The following is an 18,760-nucleotide window of genomic DNA, read 5'->3' as shown; positions in this document are numbered from 1 at the left end:
CTTCTGCTCTGTAAACCTTTGTTCTGCAAATTGAATGTAAAGATTTAAAGGTGCATATGTTTATATTTATAAAATATATGGCTATGACTCTATTAAAAAGCTCAAGAATGGCAATAACAGAATACAGGCACTTCTATGTGAGGGTTACTTTAGACCTTATGAAACTCCAACATTAGTAAGCACTTCACATGATACCTGGATGAGTAAGTCAATGTAATAGTTCAGTTTTTTATTATCCACCACTTTAATCCTTTCTAAGCAGATTAGTTTCTTGTACCCAGACAATATTTATTTAGCAAAGTGTTTCAAAATAGTGACTTTGCTGCAACTACCATTCCTCTCTAGCTGTAAGACTTTCAGTGATTCACTCAGCTTTGGAATAAACCCCAGCTCACCAGATCCTACACCGTGTGCTGCACCAGTTATGAGTTAGGTTGTGAAGCTGACAAACTCAAGGGAAACTAAGCAGGGGCTGAGTTCATCTGATGTAGGACTCAAGGGACTGGGGAGCACTACCCTAGGCGCATACACCTCCATTGGGGTTTTATACACAAAAATCCTGTAGTTAAATTTACACTTTTTAAAAATAAGAGTTTGTGAACATGTTCTCCATTCCAAAACACTGCATTTAAATATAAACTCCATTCTGTCATTAATTTAAACACCAGTAAAACTTCAGCACCAAGTAAAAAGTCATTAAAAGACTCTCTAAAACAAAACTTAATTTTTCTCTACAGCACAGATTAAGCCAGACCTGCTACATCCAAATCCATGATTTTTTTTTTTTTTAGATTAAAGTAATCTTTGGATTAAGAAATCCATGGTTTAGGTGTTCTGTTAATAAGCAGTCACATGGGACAGAAGCACAGGCCAAGGAACAGGTCATTCAGTATGACAGCTGGTATCTCTTATTGCTACAAAGTAATGGAAGATAAGATACCAGCACTTAAAATTAAAAAAAAAAAGTAAGAGTAACTTCTACAACTAACACCAGAATGTCACTTAAGACTTCACATGATAATGGTCTGCCACACTGGTAATACACCATTTCATCATTTCATGACCACCACTGAAGGACTTTAAGCAACTGTGTCCAAATTCACTGTCAGGTTTGACAATTTTTCCTGGTTAATCCAGTCCTGTCTCAGGTTTCCTGTCAACCAAGTCATGCCAGCCAAGATAACAGCTGTTTTCATGGAAATGTCTCCCCTTAAATTATCATTAGACAAAGCAAAGTTATTTTGAGTGTCCTAAGTCTGTCCACATATAGGAATTAAAAATTAATGTTCCTTCCCGCAGAAAACTTTTCTGACTTTTTAATTAAACCATATCATGTGTATGTACAGAGATTTGGAAAGGTGATACAGCCAGCCTTTTTCATTTGTCTTAATGTATTTTAAATACTTCATGCACAGAAGAGAGATTTCAAATTAACAAAACCAGATCTTACTTAGAAATGCAAGTCTGTAACTTTGAAGAAGTCTCCAGGAGATGTTTACCCCATGATATTCCCCAGGAGATGAGCACTTACTCACTTATACTTTGATCTATTCTTGGCTTTCCCTCCTCCCTCATCACAGAAGACTTGCTTTTTGTAAATTTTTTTTTTTAAAAAGGGGGACTGATCACATTTCCTTGGAAATAAAAAATTTTCTATTGATTTTAGTAATTCTCAGTGATCTAGGGTTAATGGAAATTAACTTCTCTGAAGAACTAGCAAGAAGCCTATGCGTTATGTATGCCGTCTCAGAGACTAGTCAATACTTCTGGCCACATAATAAACTAATGACTCAAACTTTCATTTCCTAATAAATCAGCAGGACTGATTATGGGACTGGCTTAAGTGTCTAGAAAAACACAAGCAGCTTAAATAAAACACTCCCCCAATTTTATCTCCCCATATTTTGTCTGATCAAAGTCTGTTTATTCATGCCTGTAATAAATGTTGCATTTACAGCTTTGTACCAATTAATACAACTGAAAAAATCCCTCGCCAACACTGTGGCATAACTAGAAGATTTTTTGTTTTTTAAACATCATTACTGAAACTTTTCTGTCTCAACTCACCATAGGCTAATGCTATTCTTTGTCTAGCTTTTCCTGGACAGCTTTGTGTTCTCTAGCAAATCTGCTTTCAATTTTTTTTTTTTCTTCTGCTGGAATTTGCAGACTTTACTCATTAATCTAGGATCCATGGCCACAGAGCACTCCCAGACACAATACCACTGTACACATACAGATGAACTTTCCTGATGTGTTGGATTTGTTGTGCATACGCAGATCACCTGTATGCATTATGTGCAGTAGGTCCAGTGTTTCCAGGCTGCAACAAATGCACTGGGGGTTCATGATATAGTGCATGTACACAAGTTTCTGCTTATGAAATTCTAGCAGCTTTACTCAAGGCTAATAAAAGAGACAATATTCAGTGTTAAAATCAAGGATTCTTTCCATGCCAATTTCTGAATCGACCAAATAGGCAGAATGAGTATGTAGAAAATGTAGCATGCAAGAAAAAAAAGAACAGTAAGATCAGTGAGAAAACAGTATAAATAGATATTCAAGGTCCTTTTCTCACAGATACAAGGAACCAAGTGACAGCTTATTTCTATGGGAGCAATATGGGCCCCTTATGTTACGCAACAATACACAATGATTTAAGGAAGAACTGCATCTAATGCAGCTTCACTGCCAAACAAGTAGAAATCACTTGGCTATTGACTTACAAAGACAAATGCCATAGCAGGTCTCAGCCACCATACACTGTAATTGTTCAGAACACGTATGTATTTCTATGTATTGTTTACAGAGAAGCATGTCAAGTACCACTTAGGGAAGAAGCGCAGCAATCTAGCAGTATGGAAACAAGTTGTAGCATTTCTAGAGTAGCTCAATGCAAACACACGATACGTATTCCATTTGCATCATGAGACTGAAACGTTCCTCTTCCATTCACTACTTTGGTACCCTTTTGGAAAACTTCTATAGAATGTAACGAGGGGGCAACAAAGGTAGTTTTATGGGGACTTAACAGTATGGAAGTTACCCTTAACTAATAAATATTTCTGATGAGATGATGGAAAAACACATGGAGAACTGACATTAAGTTCTGCAGCATTTTTCCATAAGGGTGTGGAACAGCAAACAGCACTATCCTGGGTAAAAACAACAAGGAAATTTGTAGCATTCCACAACATTTTGGGTTCAATCTATTTTTTTGCCACTGAAAAGTAAAACCAGTAGCTTAGAATAAAAGGCCCAGTCCTGCTCACATTGAAATAGGTGAAAATCAAAGTCAGATGTAGGAAAGATCAGTCCCAGAAAGTGGTACACCAAAAGCAATAAAAGCAGCAAAACAAGTATATGAACTGTTGATTTAAAAAAAAAGTCAAAGCCAAGATACTTCTCATTTCTGCCCTATTTTTACCTGCTTTGTACCTAGAAGCAATCATGCTAAAACTCACTTGTTTTCTGTGGGAGTTTACACTACCCAGTCTCTTAAGAGAAATGCAGTGGCTGGGTAGAGACTTGAAGCTAATAGAAATCTGAAGATTGGGGTGAAATAAATAGCATTTATTACAACATATTCCTTCTCATGTGACAAACTGCCACCTGAGTCCTACGGTTAAAAATCACCCCCCCCCCATACACACACTCCAAAGCCAAATCCCACCAAACAATTAAAAAAAGAAATACAACTGATCTTAACAGCAACAAGAGTTGGTGTAAAGAAAAAGCCTATGTAATAACCTACAACAAAATGACACCAGTACTTCCAGTTTTCTTTTAGGAGAAGCCACTTTTCATATATTGTGGCTCGCTCTTTGCAGTTGGTTGTAGCCATTATCCTTTCTTGCAAGAAAGAGTTCACATATCAATTCAACTCCAAGTTATTCTCCGTTCTGTGTAAAATTAGGGGATCCTTCTGTCACCACTATGGCCAATCCCCACTGACATCAACTGATCAGTACTTGAATTTAGCCAAGCACTTGAACACTCCTGCTTAAGGTGAAGCATGTGCTTGACAGTTTGGCGATATCAGGAACCTAGCTGCAAGAAAAGGATCAAGCTCCAACAACTGTGCTTGGAATTATCTCAGACATGATCTGTGTATTCAAAGACTTCATTACAGGCTGTTTTGGTGGGGGGGAAATCCTTCTTAGGCTACAGTAGAACTGGGGATAAGTAGAAAAACAAAGTATTTGAACACAATTATCTGAAAAATTATCAAAGCAGTTGGCTTGTGCACTGCTAGAATAATCACTTTGCCCCCAGTCATACATACAGGGTAAAAACACTATAAATAAATAGAGCAGCTCACTTTCCTTTAGAGAATGAACACATAAATAATATACATTTTGAAACAAAATTCATAGTGCAAAAATAAATTATCAAACGGAAGTTGTGAACATTATTTTACACAATGCTATATAAAACCTGAACCATTTGGAATAAAAGACTTTGCAGTTCACTGAAATAATGCATTAACATTATTATTTCTGCTTCACATTAAACTGCACAGTTTATCCTTTATCCACTAAAAAAATAAAAATAAAATAAATTTAAAAACCTCTTAAGCCTTTGAAAAGGTTTATGGCAAACAAGATCACTTTTTGTTCTGTCACATTTGTTATTAATTTAGCAGTGCAGTGATTGAATAATCATCTCAGAGTTCCAAATGGAAACTATTGAAGTATCCATAAACATCCCTTGCTCTTTATAACTTTTTTCCTTGAAATCCAGGCTTGAAACATCCTGACACTTAAATCTGTAAGACATTATTGCAGTTAGATGAAGTTACAAGAGATGATCTACAGTCAAGTACTATGGGAGACTTCCCAGCTCTCCTTCTCACCATCACCGTGATCTTGTACGAGACATGAATGTAAGGACACGTCTGATGCCATTCAAGCGGTCTTTGAGGGATTTCATGGCAAGGAAAGGGAGCTGAGCTCTGTTCTCAAGTGGAAGCACAGCTAGGACCCACCAGCACCAGGCTGGCCCGTTAGGGTTAGCCTGCAGTAAAGGGAAAAAAGGAGAAGTTAGGATACGTGCCGACTGTAAAGTCTTGTTTTTGAAGATTTAACTTTGAAAGCAGAGTATTTTGATAGCCACCTAGCAAGCAGGTAATTTCATTGCCAGCCTAATGGCTTGTTATTACAGGTTGGCTTGAAACAAATTACAACCAAGTTGCAACTTTCCTAAAAATAGGATGTTGAAGGCAGAAGTGAGATGAGATGCATTTCTATTTCTAGAAAGTTTATAGGTTGGGCATTCTGTATTTTTTTAAATTTTGCTCCTATGTTATTGACCCAATTCTTTGGGAGACCTGCCTCCCTTCTTCATACTTTATGACACTGCTTCATATTTAGTTTCTGTTGTTATATTCTATTATTTTAGGATCCCTACAATGTGCAGTACTTGAACAAGAATGTTAAATTTCCTCATCTGCTTTCTGTCACTCATTTAACTGGGGAAGTAGAGTAGGCAAGAAGGCATTTAAGTCTCCTGGGATTAACACAGTTGGTTAAGTAGTCTTGGGAAGTTAACAACATTAAATACAAGCTTTTTGTTCGCAACTGTGCTACCACTGGTATATGGCAACGTAACTTAGAAACTGAGCTTATGCAGGATAAATGAAGAGTAGTTTTGCTTTAATCATAAAAGACAATGCTTCCCAGCTTATCAGCTATCCCTGCTATTTCTGTCTCTAAAAGTTACATAAGCCACTGCTTCTGGATACCTGTGGGTCTGGATCCTTAGCTGGCATTGGACCAAAATGACTGAGAATTCGACTTTTGAGTGCTTGCTTGAGGGAGTTAAACCACATATATGCCTGATCATAGACAGAATCATGGAGAACAAGTAATGCAGCATACTCTTGTCCTTGCACCTGAAATGAGTAAAAAGATGGGAAGTTACTGTTAGTTCAATCTGCATGTTGGGGAAGGCACAACATTAATTTTTAGCATTTTTGTGGATAGGTAGGTGAAAAGAAAAGAAAGAGATGATGTTCTGGGATAAATGCTGGAAGCTATTTGGTCATGTCCATTCTGTTCCCTCCCCCCAGAGCCACCTCCCCAACCCCATCTACCAATTCCTTCACTTTCTTACCCTATATTCTAAACCAAAGATAACTATTTGCAGAACAAGCACTTTTTGTATTGCTGTGTGAAAAAAAATATTTACATAAACATGACAACACAGAAAAGATTATGCAAAGCTTTTTGAAAAAAATTATTAGCAGCTTCTCAGACTAGACATTTTATCTTCCCTTTGTATACCAAAAGCTCATACATCACCCAGAATAGTTTGACTGCCTAGTTTTTTTTCCTTAAAGAACTAATGTAAATTATTTTGAAGATGTACTAGATGCAATCCTGCTCCTTCTTACCTGAATGAGAATTTTCTAATTGGCTTCCATGGAAATGAAGGCAGGCTCCCCCCCATCCCCTTATAAACTGTAGTTATTCTGTCTGGAAGAGTGGTAAGATCTCATCCTGTCTTCACTTAGTTTTGTCTTCTGCTGAAAACCTCTAGGAAAACATTCTTCAGTGCAGTGTGCATGCGTGCTTGTGGTAACTGTTACTGTTTCACATCTTTAACCATGAGCAGTTAGTAAATAGCACATTTTGATTTACTCGAAAGTGTTCTACAAAAAAGGGAACTTGCTGAAAACGTATGTGTTTAGAATTTCACATGCAATACAGTTTTAATTAAATATTTCTAAATTCACCTTTTGATCCTCAATGTATTCAATATCTGCTGTATTATAGCCATCACGCTGGCTGTGCTGTATCACCTTAAATCTCCTCTTGCCAATGCTGTCTACAACAGAGCGACCATCAGCAAAGAATTCAACATTTCTTATCTCCAGAATGCAGCCATAATCTGCAAACCTATTGAAATCAGAACAAAAGCAAGTAAACAAGTCTTATTCTCTCCACCCTCAGTTCCACAGAACCGCCACACAGCCAGTCCCCACCACAAAGGTATTTACCAGTGTCAGCTCGTTTCTATTGTTCCCAGTTCTGACCTGCTGTAGTTTAAATTATTCAACGATTGTTTTCAAAACTATCAGGAAGATTCAGGCTGTCTAATCTGATTAACACTAACTGCATGTTTTGAAATACAGGGAACATCTTATGAAATTAAAAGTTACACAGTTCAGAAGCACACTTTCTCCATAATTCCAATATGTTCAGTCATTTTGTAGAAAAGAACAAGTGCAATTCAGAATATTAGAATTATGAAAGTACCATGAAATCTATAAAGAAAAAGCTACCCCGCAACTTCAGCAGGTTTTACTTTGTAGGTATACAAAGTAGGTTTACAAGGTAGGTACACACCATAAAAAGGGGGGGAAGCTAAATACAGAGATGGACATTAAGGTCAAATTGCTTATGACTGACTGTAAATGGGTCAATGTAAGTGCTCAGACAGTCCTTACAAAGGTCCTGTTTTACCAGCACAGCCTCCACTGTATTCAGAACTGTGACGATATAAATCTATCCCAATAGCTTAACCATTCTTTCTATAATTTAAAAACCCCTACCCTTCCTGCCCCTTACTGCCATTTCAATTTGATTTCCTGTGCCAAAGCATTCAACAGATTTCAAAACAGTAGAAAATACACTTCCTTTTCCTGTACTGCAAGAGGTCTGCAGCTCAACTTCATGTAATACACACAAGCTGTATGTGTTTCAAGAAAAACCAAAAAGTCATATTAGTCAGAATCTAAGTGTTCAAGAGAGAAACTTCAGTCTTCTCAACATCTTTGAGCAGCATGATTAAGAAGAAACCTTCTCTACTGGAAAACTGGCAGATACTACAGCCATGGACCTTTCTGCCCCTCTCCAAAGAGACTCGCTCCAGACTAAGTGGGGTCGATCACACGGTCTGAGCATGCTGCTCACTCACCCCTTTACAGGGTCACTGATGCACATCCCAAACTGTTTGGTGCCGGTCTCCATGCACCTTCGAATCATCAGGCGATAACATGGCTCAAAGATGTGCAAAGGGCACGGGACCGTAGGGTAAGCCATTGTGCAGACAAATATAGGAACATTCTTATTTAGGCTGTAAGAAAGGACAAATCAGATATGACTTTTTGAAAAACTATTGACTAGGCACAAAATACATACATTTTATGTAATAACATATTCTTTAAAATTATAAAATGTTCAAATAGAAATTATAATGTTGTAAGAATAAAATTCTTAATGGAGTAAGCAAAAACTAAAATTATTTTCCTCCTTAAATTGCTAGTTAACTAGATATTTACAGAAAGTGATATACCACTTACTAGCAGAATTTTTAGTTATGCTTTCAGGTTTTTCTAGTGAGAGCATTAATATATCTCTGTTATTGCTTTTATTTACTTTATTTTCCTTAATCCTACTTCTTCCCTACCCAGTACATTCCAACCCCCAGCCTGGAAGACTGCTTCCACCTATTGTCTCACTCTGGCTTTCACGGAGGGCCCCTGAAAGCAACCACTTTGCTTTATACCCTGTTTATAAAGCAAACCTCCTGGATTGCTTCTGTTCGTAGCACAGCATTCAGTTTTTATGCTAAACTCGAAGCACAATTTCACCTGGACCCTGTTCTCTCTGAAATCCCATGATACCGAGAAAGAAGCTCCTCTGTCAGCATCATGTTCCACAGCAGCAGGAGCCATTCATCACCTAACAGCAGTAATATTAAAGATTGGATTTTACATAAAGGATTACGTACTTGGAAAGCTCTGCTATTTCCTCTTCATAAATCTTTCTTCTCTCAGTGAGTTCCTCAGGAAGATATCTGGCTATTAACTCCTCCATTAGTACTGTTTTACAGTATTTCCTCATAGCCAAGCACTGCAATAGAAGCACACACAAGCAGTTATAATGTCTAGCATGTCTAAGTGTATGGTGCTTACGCACAAAGCAGTCATCTGTTAGCTGCACTTTCTTATATCTATAGCAAAAAATGATCTTTTAACCTTGCACTGCCACTGAAGAGTTGTATATTGAACTATTCCCTATGTTGAACATCATCTTAGACTATCTCTAGGTGATTTCCCTTCCCTTCCCAGATTTTCCAAGTACAGGTCTGGCCCTAAGGTTTGAACAGAGGAGACTATCCCTAAGTCATAAGAGCATTAAAAAAAATAAATCACATTTTTCTTAGTTACGTAGTATTTCTTTTGAGTTGGGAAATACTACTCAACCCTGTGTCTTGTACTCTTGAATTTATGCAGAGAAAATCTAAGCATCATTACCTCTGAGAGCCCTTCCTTGCACAGGGGACACTTTGGGTTGTGATCCAGGCATCTCTCAAGACATTTGAGACAGAAGGTGTGTCCACAAGGTGTGGTGACAGGTTCATAGAAGAGCCTGGGATGGAGAAATCCAAAACCAAAAAGACAACAATATCGTGTACCAAAGAAAAAGCTATTACCAAAAAAATACCATTTGCCATGGACTAATTTAACTACTGACTCCTCCAGGGATAAAGTTGTTCCTTGCTTTTCATTTCTTCAACCAACTTTTGTATTTATTCAGCTTATAGACTTTCATATTGCCACCTGATGCAAAAGGCATGAGGCTCTGATTTCAGTGAATGTGAGGGAGAATATTGTCACTGACTTGCAACAAGCCAGGATTTAATTTTCCTCTATGCAAGAGATAAATAGAAGCATTAAACTTTTTCTAATGAAACAGAGCAATACTTCACAACTATTACTGTGGAAATCATGTGATTACTTGTATGGGTAAAGCTAAGCACAAAACTGCTCCTTGCAGTAACAGCCCACAGAAGTGCTTGCAATAAACTGCATTATTGCCAACTCTAATGTGGACTTGGAAAGCAGTTTCATTGGAATAAGACAGTTTTTAACCTTCAAATGACTGCTTTTCTAGAAAATAAGTGATTCATGTTTCGTCTAGAAGAAAATTAAATATATAAAGCGAAGTCTTTAAAATATCATGGCATCTAATCTTTACCCATTTCAAGTAACTCTGTGACAATTATTTTCACACAGGGATTTTTGACTTCATTATGATTATGTGATATTGCAAAGTGATGTTTTCTTGCCAGTAAGTACCTTACAGAGATGTAAATAATATAGAAGGGGTTTTTACTAGAAAACATTCAAAACTAGACATTAAGTTGTCATAAACTATATTTTACAACTTACTGTCTAAGCATTTTAGGGTCTCAAATATCAGTTCAATTATAATAAGTTTATTTTAAAATATTAGTTTATCAAAGCAGTACACTAATTTCTATTACACATGTGGAAATTTTAAATATGTGAACTCAGACTTATTAGCATCTTAACAAGATGAGTGTATTTAAGAGCATTTAAAAAGATTGCCATAGCCAGTTTATTAAATATCATTAGTTACTATAAATATAGACATTTAAGCAAGGGAACATATGAAGAAGTATCTAAAATACCACACCTATCTTATTGCAACATGACTGTATAATTGAAAACCCTTGTTAACTGCTCATTGAACAGAAACCTCAGTGCACCAAGGCTACCTTATTGCTTTGAACTATGTAAAAAACTAAACTCTACACAATGTTTTGGTAAGAACTGCTTTGCATATGTAATTATTTAGTAGTGATTTACTTGATCTGAACATTAGCATAAAAGACAAGAAATTCCTGTTGAGATACATAATTCTGCTCTAGCTCTCACTGAAATCAGCAACAGCTTTTTGCCCAGCAGCTCTAAGGCAGCCTTCCAGTACCTAAAGGGGGCTACAGGAGAGATGGGGAGGGACTCTATCAGGGACTGTGGTCATAGGACAAGGGGGAACAGTTTTAAGCTGAAAGAGGGGAGATTTAGATTAGCTATTAGGAAGAAATTTTTTCCTGTGCAGGTGGTGAGGCCATGGCCCAGGTTGCCCAGAGAAGCTGTGGGTGCCCCATCCCTGGAGGGGTTCAAGGCCAGGCTGGATGAGGCTTTGAGCAACCTGGGCTAGTGAGAGGTGTCCCTGCTCATGGCAGGGGGTTGGAACTGGATGATCTTTAAGGTCCCTTCCAACCCAAACCATCCTGTGTTTTATGACCTGGAACAAGCCTCATGACTTGCAGAAAGAAACACTATACACCAAGACTTCTCATGACATCACTTTAAGCTATTTTAACAGCAGAAACTAAATAGTCACTCCTGCTGAGTAATGCTCCTTCATTTCTCACCAGCATGTTGCTTTGACTATTTTTTATTTTCTGCTTGCTGCTGGAGTGAATGTAGATCAATAACACTTTGGCCGCTCCAGACATCTAGGTTAATAACAGATCCCGCAGTTAATTGTGAACAGGTCAGTAGGTTACTAGGTAATTAATCCAAAGTATCTCAAGATCCAAATCCCTAAAAACACTTCTGAAGAACACAGCAGGAAATAATTATGATCCATCTGCATTAACAGCAAGAAAAAGATCTTGCGACAGCTTCCCTTAGCACAAGCCTTCATCATCGCAGTGATGTTACAAAGCTATCATCCTTCTAGACACAGGGCATGTATTTGTGATTGCAATTACAAGATCGGCACCAACATCCTCTATACTGTAAGGGAACCAGCAATCCTTTACTAATGTATTGTAGTTTGGCTGTTTCTGATTTAACAGAAAGGATAAGGAAGTACAGCTAATTAATTTTATTAAAAACATCTGGAAAACATGTGGACATAACAATCATAAACACACAGACTCATTACATCCCAGCTAAGACCAATTGTGTGGCTTTCCATTAGAGGAAAGTTTTGCTCTTAGCATTGTCAAAACCCTTGCAGCATGTTTCAGCTGCAGGGGGCCAGATCTGATTTATTCCAAGCAGAAATGAATCAGACACCACAGCAGTTTTTCCCCCAAAGGTTTCAGTTTGATATAAATTGAAGCACCCTTCCAGTATACAAAGAGCAAAGCAAATCCACATTTCTCTAGGCACAGACCTTCAGAAAGAAATCCATTAAGAGACTATCTGCTATGCAAGAATTTAAAATATAGTGCACCACTAACCCAAACAGACATTACTGATAAGTCTGGGTAATTAAAAAGACAAACCTAAGCAGCACTCAGTGCAGAGGTCAAGACCTCTGTGAAATACCTTCCCAATATTTCCTTCTAAAAAGTCAGTAACAAAACTCCACACGTGTTTTTGCCAAAATTAAAATGTTTTTACAAAACAAGTAGTAAAATAGATGTAGTTGAAACTCTTGCTGTTTTTATCAAGTCAGTGCTGTCCCCAAGAATAACTCCATTATTTAACTGGAAGAAGATCATCAAGCAAGTGTAGTTGGCCCTAATAAACCACATCTCTGAAGCAGTAGAGGAAAAACATGCTCTTGGTTGCTTGCACAATAGCAGCACCACAGTATTTGACATGCAAACTTAGAATATTCATTGGATGTGGTCTCTTTAGCTATTTTATGGATTATATAACATCATCCACAGCTCTACAAATTCCAACGGACAAACTGTGGTTTTGTGCACTATGTGTGTCAGTGGGTGGACGTGTGTAAGTGGTGAGAGGAAATCTTTCAGACACCTTCACTTAACCCTCACATGACCTTGTGTCTGTTCCCAAGCAAGCACCAGCCTGGAGCAGATCAAAAAGCTCCTATTCATCAACAGCGTTCAGAACCAAAGATCAAGAAATGCATCACTGGAGTAACAATTTAATAAAAGCTAATTTCAAGTCAGAGAGAAAAATAAGTACCCAGTAAGCTAGAAAATCTCTAAGTCATAAAAGGGATACCTCATACACAGGGAGCAGTCCAAATCTGATGGATCCACAAATTCAAATGGAATATGTTGTCCAGTACTACTTCCCTTAGTATCAACTGTATCTACCAATAAAAAAATGTATTAGAATGTGATTGAACAGAACTATTAAACACAACAGTATTCTGTGTATCTACAAGCAGCATCCAATATTTAAATAGGTATTTTATTTACTTGCAGGTTACTAAACCATTAACCATCATTACCATAATTTCTATGCAAAGCATCAAACTCAGCTTTGGCACAAATCAAATTTCGGTGGCACCATACCCACTTACTGAGGGTTGAGTTTAGCCTTGCATTAACAATTAATGTCAAGGCATTCATTATTAGTGTTGGAAGTCTCAAGTGGGACAAATTTCTTCTGTCATACCATCGTAAATACATCCCACAGCATGCAAACAAGGCCAGATATCAGGAACAAACAGAATTTGTGCTTTTAAACAAGCTTCTTTTAATTGATTCAGAAAGTGCTAAAAGCATGCATGAATTGATAATCCTTAAAAGATTCAGAACTCTGATGATAAACAAGCACTTGAGCCATCCTGCTTAGGCTAAAGAGAAAATGTAAAAGCCAAAGTGTAATTGGAACCCTCTTCCTCTAAGTTTTATAAAAGCAAAATTTCCACTGATTGCATGCCATGGAACTTATCCCATGCATAAACAAACATACCTTTCTTCATCAGTTTGTGGGGTACGTCAGCATTTCGCATCTCCTCTGAGCAGCACTTCCTTTTGAGGAGGCTGCACTTCTCAGAAATGAGAAAGGCAGACTCTGGTGTGGAGGTGAGTTTGTTCTCCTCCTCCGAGCAGTCCTTTTTACTCTCAGTAATTTGTATAGATTTCCTCAAACTATGAGAAGTAGTTACATTTGGTTCCTCTTGAATGGGAGAACCCTTTTTCTGTTCCACATTTACCTGCGTGAAGAGAGAATTGACATTAGAGCAATCTTTCAACAACTTGGTAAGAAAAAAAGTCCCCAAACTGTCACAAGTCTTTAATATGGATCACCAGGAAGGACTTTGTAAGGTCAAGCAGCAACAGTTTGAGAATTGCTATGTCAGGGCCTGATTTTAATGGAAAAAAAAAAGTAAACTATTCCCCACCCCACCATGGCACTGAATATTTCAGCCTTTATGCATGACTGCTTTCTAGCTTGGTTACAAAACTTGATTCAGGCAGAAATGAATCTCAGGTGAAATATATTGTTATCACATAACCTATGGAAAAATGCATGTTGTTTATATCATAATGATGGTATCAACCATCAAAATAACCAAAGCAACACAAGTTTATTTTAAGGAAGCAGTATAAACACACAAAATTTCTAACAGAGGAAAGGCACAGAGCTTCCTTCAGCAAGGCAGATTTATTTCGAAGGACAAAACGACCAGACTTTATCCCGTTATGGCTACAGAGCAACCTGTGGGCAGCAACCACACAGGACATCACCTATCAGCTTGTCACATCAACTCCCCAAATGAGCCTGAAAGCAGATACTGTGGACTGTGGTCAGGAGCTTTGGACATGTGGAACATGCAGAACGATGGGTGAGCTGTCCCTCGAATGACTTCATGAAAGGGTCGTACAAAAGGATTTATTTTCAGGATAACCTGACAGCCTTTCCAGAAGGCAATGTCACTGATTGCTCTTATTAGTCTCAACAAGGCTGCTCAAAACCTGCCACTTTGGTTTGTAAGAGAAGTTTTCTCCTGTATATACAAAACCTAGCCTCAAAGTTCCAGTTTCAGTGAAGCAGAAGTGGTCCTTGCAAACCCATGACTGTAAACTGCTACAGCCATTCACAAAACTACAGCTGTGAAACCAAACTTATGGAGTAGCTTATGTATCTTATGTGGCTCTACAATAACCTCAAGCAGTATTTTGTCACAGACATCAGTTACAGTTCAAGCTGAGACCCTAGATTTTAGCATTTCACAGCTTTTGAGGGTATCTCAGTCCAATCTTCAGAGGCTTTTTCCCACCACTATCTGGAAGAGGTAAAGACAGTTACAGGACTAGTACCCACTCAATTCTGGCACAAAATTCATCAGAACAACAGGTGACTTATATTAAAGAAAAAGTTGTCAGATAAAGACACTTCAGTAAGTCAACATTGTTTTGCATGTTCTGAAACTCCGTAAAAAAATCTGAGAAAACACATCCTCCTGTCTCCCAGAGGTGACAAGGAGAGAAGGTTTCCCAATGTGAACATAAAACACATAACAAATTAAGAACCACACATCAGACTTGATCTTTACCTTGAGCAACCTCTGTAGGTTATGGCTGGTGCCTCCAGATCCCACTGAATTTAGGAGATTCCCCTTTAATCTAGAGTGATGTGACAACAGCTGCAGGATATCGGGTAAGTGTTCCTGAGCATTTCCCGGGATGAGTGAAAACAAACTAAGTAGAAGCTGTGATATAAAACAGAATACTTCACTGCTTAGTTCCTTCCTTGCAACCTCTAAATGAAAAAGCAAGTAAGGGAATAGCTGAAAGAAGCATTCTTGATTTTGTTAAAACCATTTAAAGAGCTCTTTAGACTAGGGTAAGAACAAAAAGAAGTGCAAGAGCTAATGCAATATAGGCCAAACAGACAGCAAGAGACATTTTCAGAGTTAAATCAGCCCATAAAGTTATTAACGATTCTCTGATGTGACACACACATGCCTTTTTCTTCCTGTCCTACAGTTCAGAGCTCACCAGAAATTACTAACATCTTTCTTAAATTTTTTGCTGCACATCAGAAGCTTTCACTGCAGTTTACTAGTACAGAAAGCACTCATCTCACAGGCTTAATCCAAGTTCAGTTAAGTCAATGTCTCTGATATTGTTAACTGTAGCTATTTTTTTTGTGAGAATACAAAAAATGCAGGCATTAGAAAAATGCTGTTTCTTCATTTGCCATCAGAAAATAAGTGAATCTGTATCAACTACCAACTTGTAACCCCTCGTATGGCACAGCTTATCAGATGATTATTTGAGGAAAGAAATGGAGCTGAATGGAAGATCCACACTTCAAAAACTTATTTCAGCATACTACTGAAGTGATCCTGCTGGTGCCCGAGGAAGCCACATGACAGCTATGATTTCTTTTTAAAGTCAAAAAGGATTCCACAGGATCACACTACGTCAAAACTAACACAGACAGACAGCTAATACAAGCAGAACGTCACAGCTGCACCCAAAGAATTTGGTAAAATGTAGTATGTCATTGTTATGCAAACAGCCTTGGAAATGACCCAGTAGAGTATTGCATCATGGATGAACTCTGTGTCTGATGAGTGCACGAGTAATTCTTCCAGTCATAAGAAGCCTTGTTTTTCTCAGAACCCTACTGCTCAGAAATTAGGTGTCTTGGATAAGGCTATTTGGAGTTTAAATTTAGAAAGATACCCGTTAGTTCCTGCTCTTCTTGTTCTAGTGCACAGGAAGTCTCCCAGTGTGACTATGAGAACAAATCATGATACAATGACAGTGAAAGACTGTGTGGAACCCACTGAGAAGAAACCCAATCAACCAAACCCCCCAAATATCAGTGACAAAAACTCACAAGAGATGGAAATTTCAACCACATACAAAATGAGATAAGAGTGTCACTGCACTACTGCCATACAGGTTATACTCTGTTACCTTCATGAATAGTTCTTTAAAAATTCTACAGTGCTTTTAGAGAGCCTTATGCATTGCAGCACGCAGAAACCCAAAAGTTCCCATGCCATCAGTGATGGAGAAAAGCGTGAATGCACTGCCATAAAAGAAAAATCAGTACATGGAAAATAGAACTATTACATTTTTATTGCCATAAGCTATCATTGTGATGCAGAGCCTTTTGCCTACAACAACAAAAAAATGTTCAAAAGACTGATTCACAGGAAATCCGAGACCTGAGGGGTGTGCAGAACAGAACAGTCTTCACAAAAGCCATTTAAGAATTCACACACCACATCTTAGGCTGCTACTGAAAAAAGCCTCACTGCAGATCCATTTTGTTGCTTATTTAGCATTATTAGCAATCTTTAAAAACTATTTTAAAGCAGCTCTTCTTTTGTTGACTGCTTCCTTTCACACCTCCTTCACACACTGACACTCAGAGCAGCACAACTGGCGGGAGGAAGAGAGCTGCTGCTCCCAAGTGGAGTTTGACAGCTGCTGCGTGTTGCGTTGTGAGTCAGTGGCCTGATACAACATTCGATAGCAACTCCCCCCCCTCCTGCCCTCTGTCATTGGTAACACACTGCCAAGCTAGGAAACAAATTAGAAATTTGACTATAGGGAATCACAGTGATCTGTGGGTGGCAATTATTAACAATTCGTCAGCAAATTTGAAGTAACACCATGAGTAATTGTTTCCACATAGTGCCTCCTGAGTATGTTTCCTTGCTACCTCCCTATCTTCAAGTAAGCAATACACATAACTCAAGTTTGAACGACGGTCTTGATATATGTCTCCATCCAGCTCTTTGCAGTAATAAGAGAGAGAGAGTGAAAGGGAAGAGAAAAATTCTTATCCTCCTTTGTGAAAAGTCACTAAAAACAATAATGCAGTTCCAGGTGTTTTAGGGAACTCACCTTTTGTGCCTCAGACTTGGCTGTCTTGTTCCCAGTATCTAGAGCAAGGCAGAATAGAAACTCTCTTAAAGCTTCTTCTGTTTTCCCCAGATTAGCTAATGCTTGTCCTTTCCTTAGGTGACCCTGCAATGAACCACATCCATAGTTACTGCTTTTGCTCTTTTGTCATGAGAATATGCAATAAAACAACAAAAGACCTTTCTGGAGAAGAAAAAGTTAGGCAGAGAGAATCACTATAACTGTCTCTTATACCTAGACACCACCAGTGTCCAGTTTTTTAACCACAATGGTCCTGAAAACTCAGAGGCAGAACCAGGATATTCTCTGACTCAAGTATGATTCTCACGGCACCTGAACCCAGCAGGTCTTGGAGAAATCTACTTCCCCTACATTAATCTCCTAAAAATAGTGATTATGTCCTTACAGAATGATATAAGCACATCATTCAGGTTTTAGAGAGAGTTTATAAATTTGAGATTCATCCAGGTCAAAGACAACAGCATTAGCTCATCCTCCAGGATTATCACTCTCTTCCTTCTGCCCAGGAAGCTCAGGAATATAATGGTTAAATGTCTGTAAATCACAGGAGTCCAAAAAGCTGCAGGACTTAAAGCAGATTCAGCTCTCTGACCATTGTAACAATTTTCTATCCAGGGCAGTATCAAAGTTTTAAAACAAAGTACACGTGGAGTCAGAGCTTACTTTCAACCAGTACGGCTGCAGTCTGCATGCTGTTTCTGCATCATGCAGCGCATCTTCACAAGCTTTCAAAGTAGAGTTAATCTGGGACCGGTTGCTGTATAGTAAGTGGTCATTTGGAGCTGTAGGAAATAGAAAAATTGGTTGATTCAAGTAAATTAACAACTAGTTACATAAGCTTTATTTTTTTTTTTTTAAACACATATTGATGCTTCCAAGTTGTACAAACCCACAAAATACCCAATCTCTAAATGAAATCCAGTACTAAATGAAATCTGGAAACCTCTTTGGGCAACTTCAGACAAAATGTTAGCTATGTATTATATAACTGCAGGGAACATTGCATAAATAAATGCTGGGACACTCACACAATAAATTACCATCCCTGACTGCGGCTCAGACGGTTGACAGAGACCCACAGGAGACATTTAAGGCAGTAAGAAAAATGCCGTCATACTTTCAGGGGGAGTTTCTAAATTTTTAGTACCAAAGTTTTTCAATGGCACAACTAAGGTTCTTGTCCTGCCGCAGCTCAAGACAGGAAAACAAGCGACAAGTACAAGAATCGGGTAACGCTACAACAGCAGGATTAAAGCCATCTGCTAGTTACACCCACCGCGTGCTGGAGCATCAGAACACAACACGCACGGAACTACGGCGGGGCGATTTGCCCGGAGCCCCCTCGCACATCACTGAAACTCTTCCCCGG

General features: G+C 38.3%; 1 protein-coding gene across 1 annotated transcript; it reads right to left on the bottom strand.

Moving 5' to 3' along the window:
* Positions 1-4,574: 4,574 nt before the first annotated feature.
* LONRF3 (LON peptidase N-terminal domain and ring finger 3) lies at positions 4,575-18,173 on the bottom strand (the record flags this gene model as incomplete). The annotated part of the gene is made up of 11 exons (XM_010082292.1): positions 4,575-5,016; positions 5,744-5,893; positions 6,737-6,899; positions 7,921-8,079; positions 8,737-8,858; positions 9,263-9,377; positions 12,752-12,842; positions 13,451-13,694; positions 15,039-15,194; positions 17,353-17,475; positions 18,055-18,173. Coding segments are annotated over 11 exons (1,601 nt in total), but the record flags the coding sequence as incomplete, so codon positions are not given.
* Between the last annotated feature and the right edge of the window lie 587 nt (positions 18,174-18,760).

This window comes from Pterocles gutturalis, unplaced genomic scaffold, assembly GCF_000699245.1.
Source record: "Pterocles gutturalis isolate BGI_N339 unplaced genomic scaffold, ASM69924v1 scaffold23794, whole genome shotgun sequence".
NCBI lineage: Eukaryota > Metazoa > Chordata > Aves > Pterocliformes > Pteroclidae > Pterocles > Pterocles gutturalis.
Note: the sequence above shows the minus strand (reverse complement) of the source record. Positions and strands in the feature narration are given on the sequence as shown.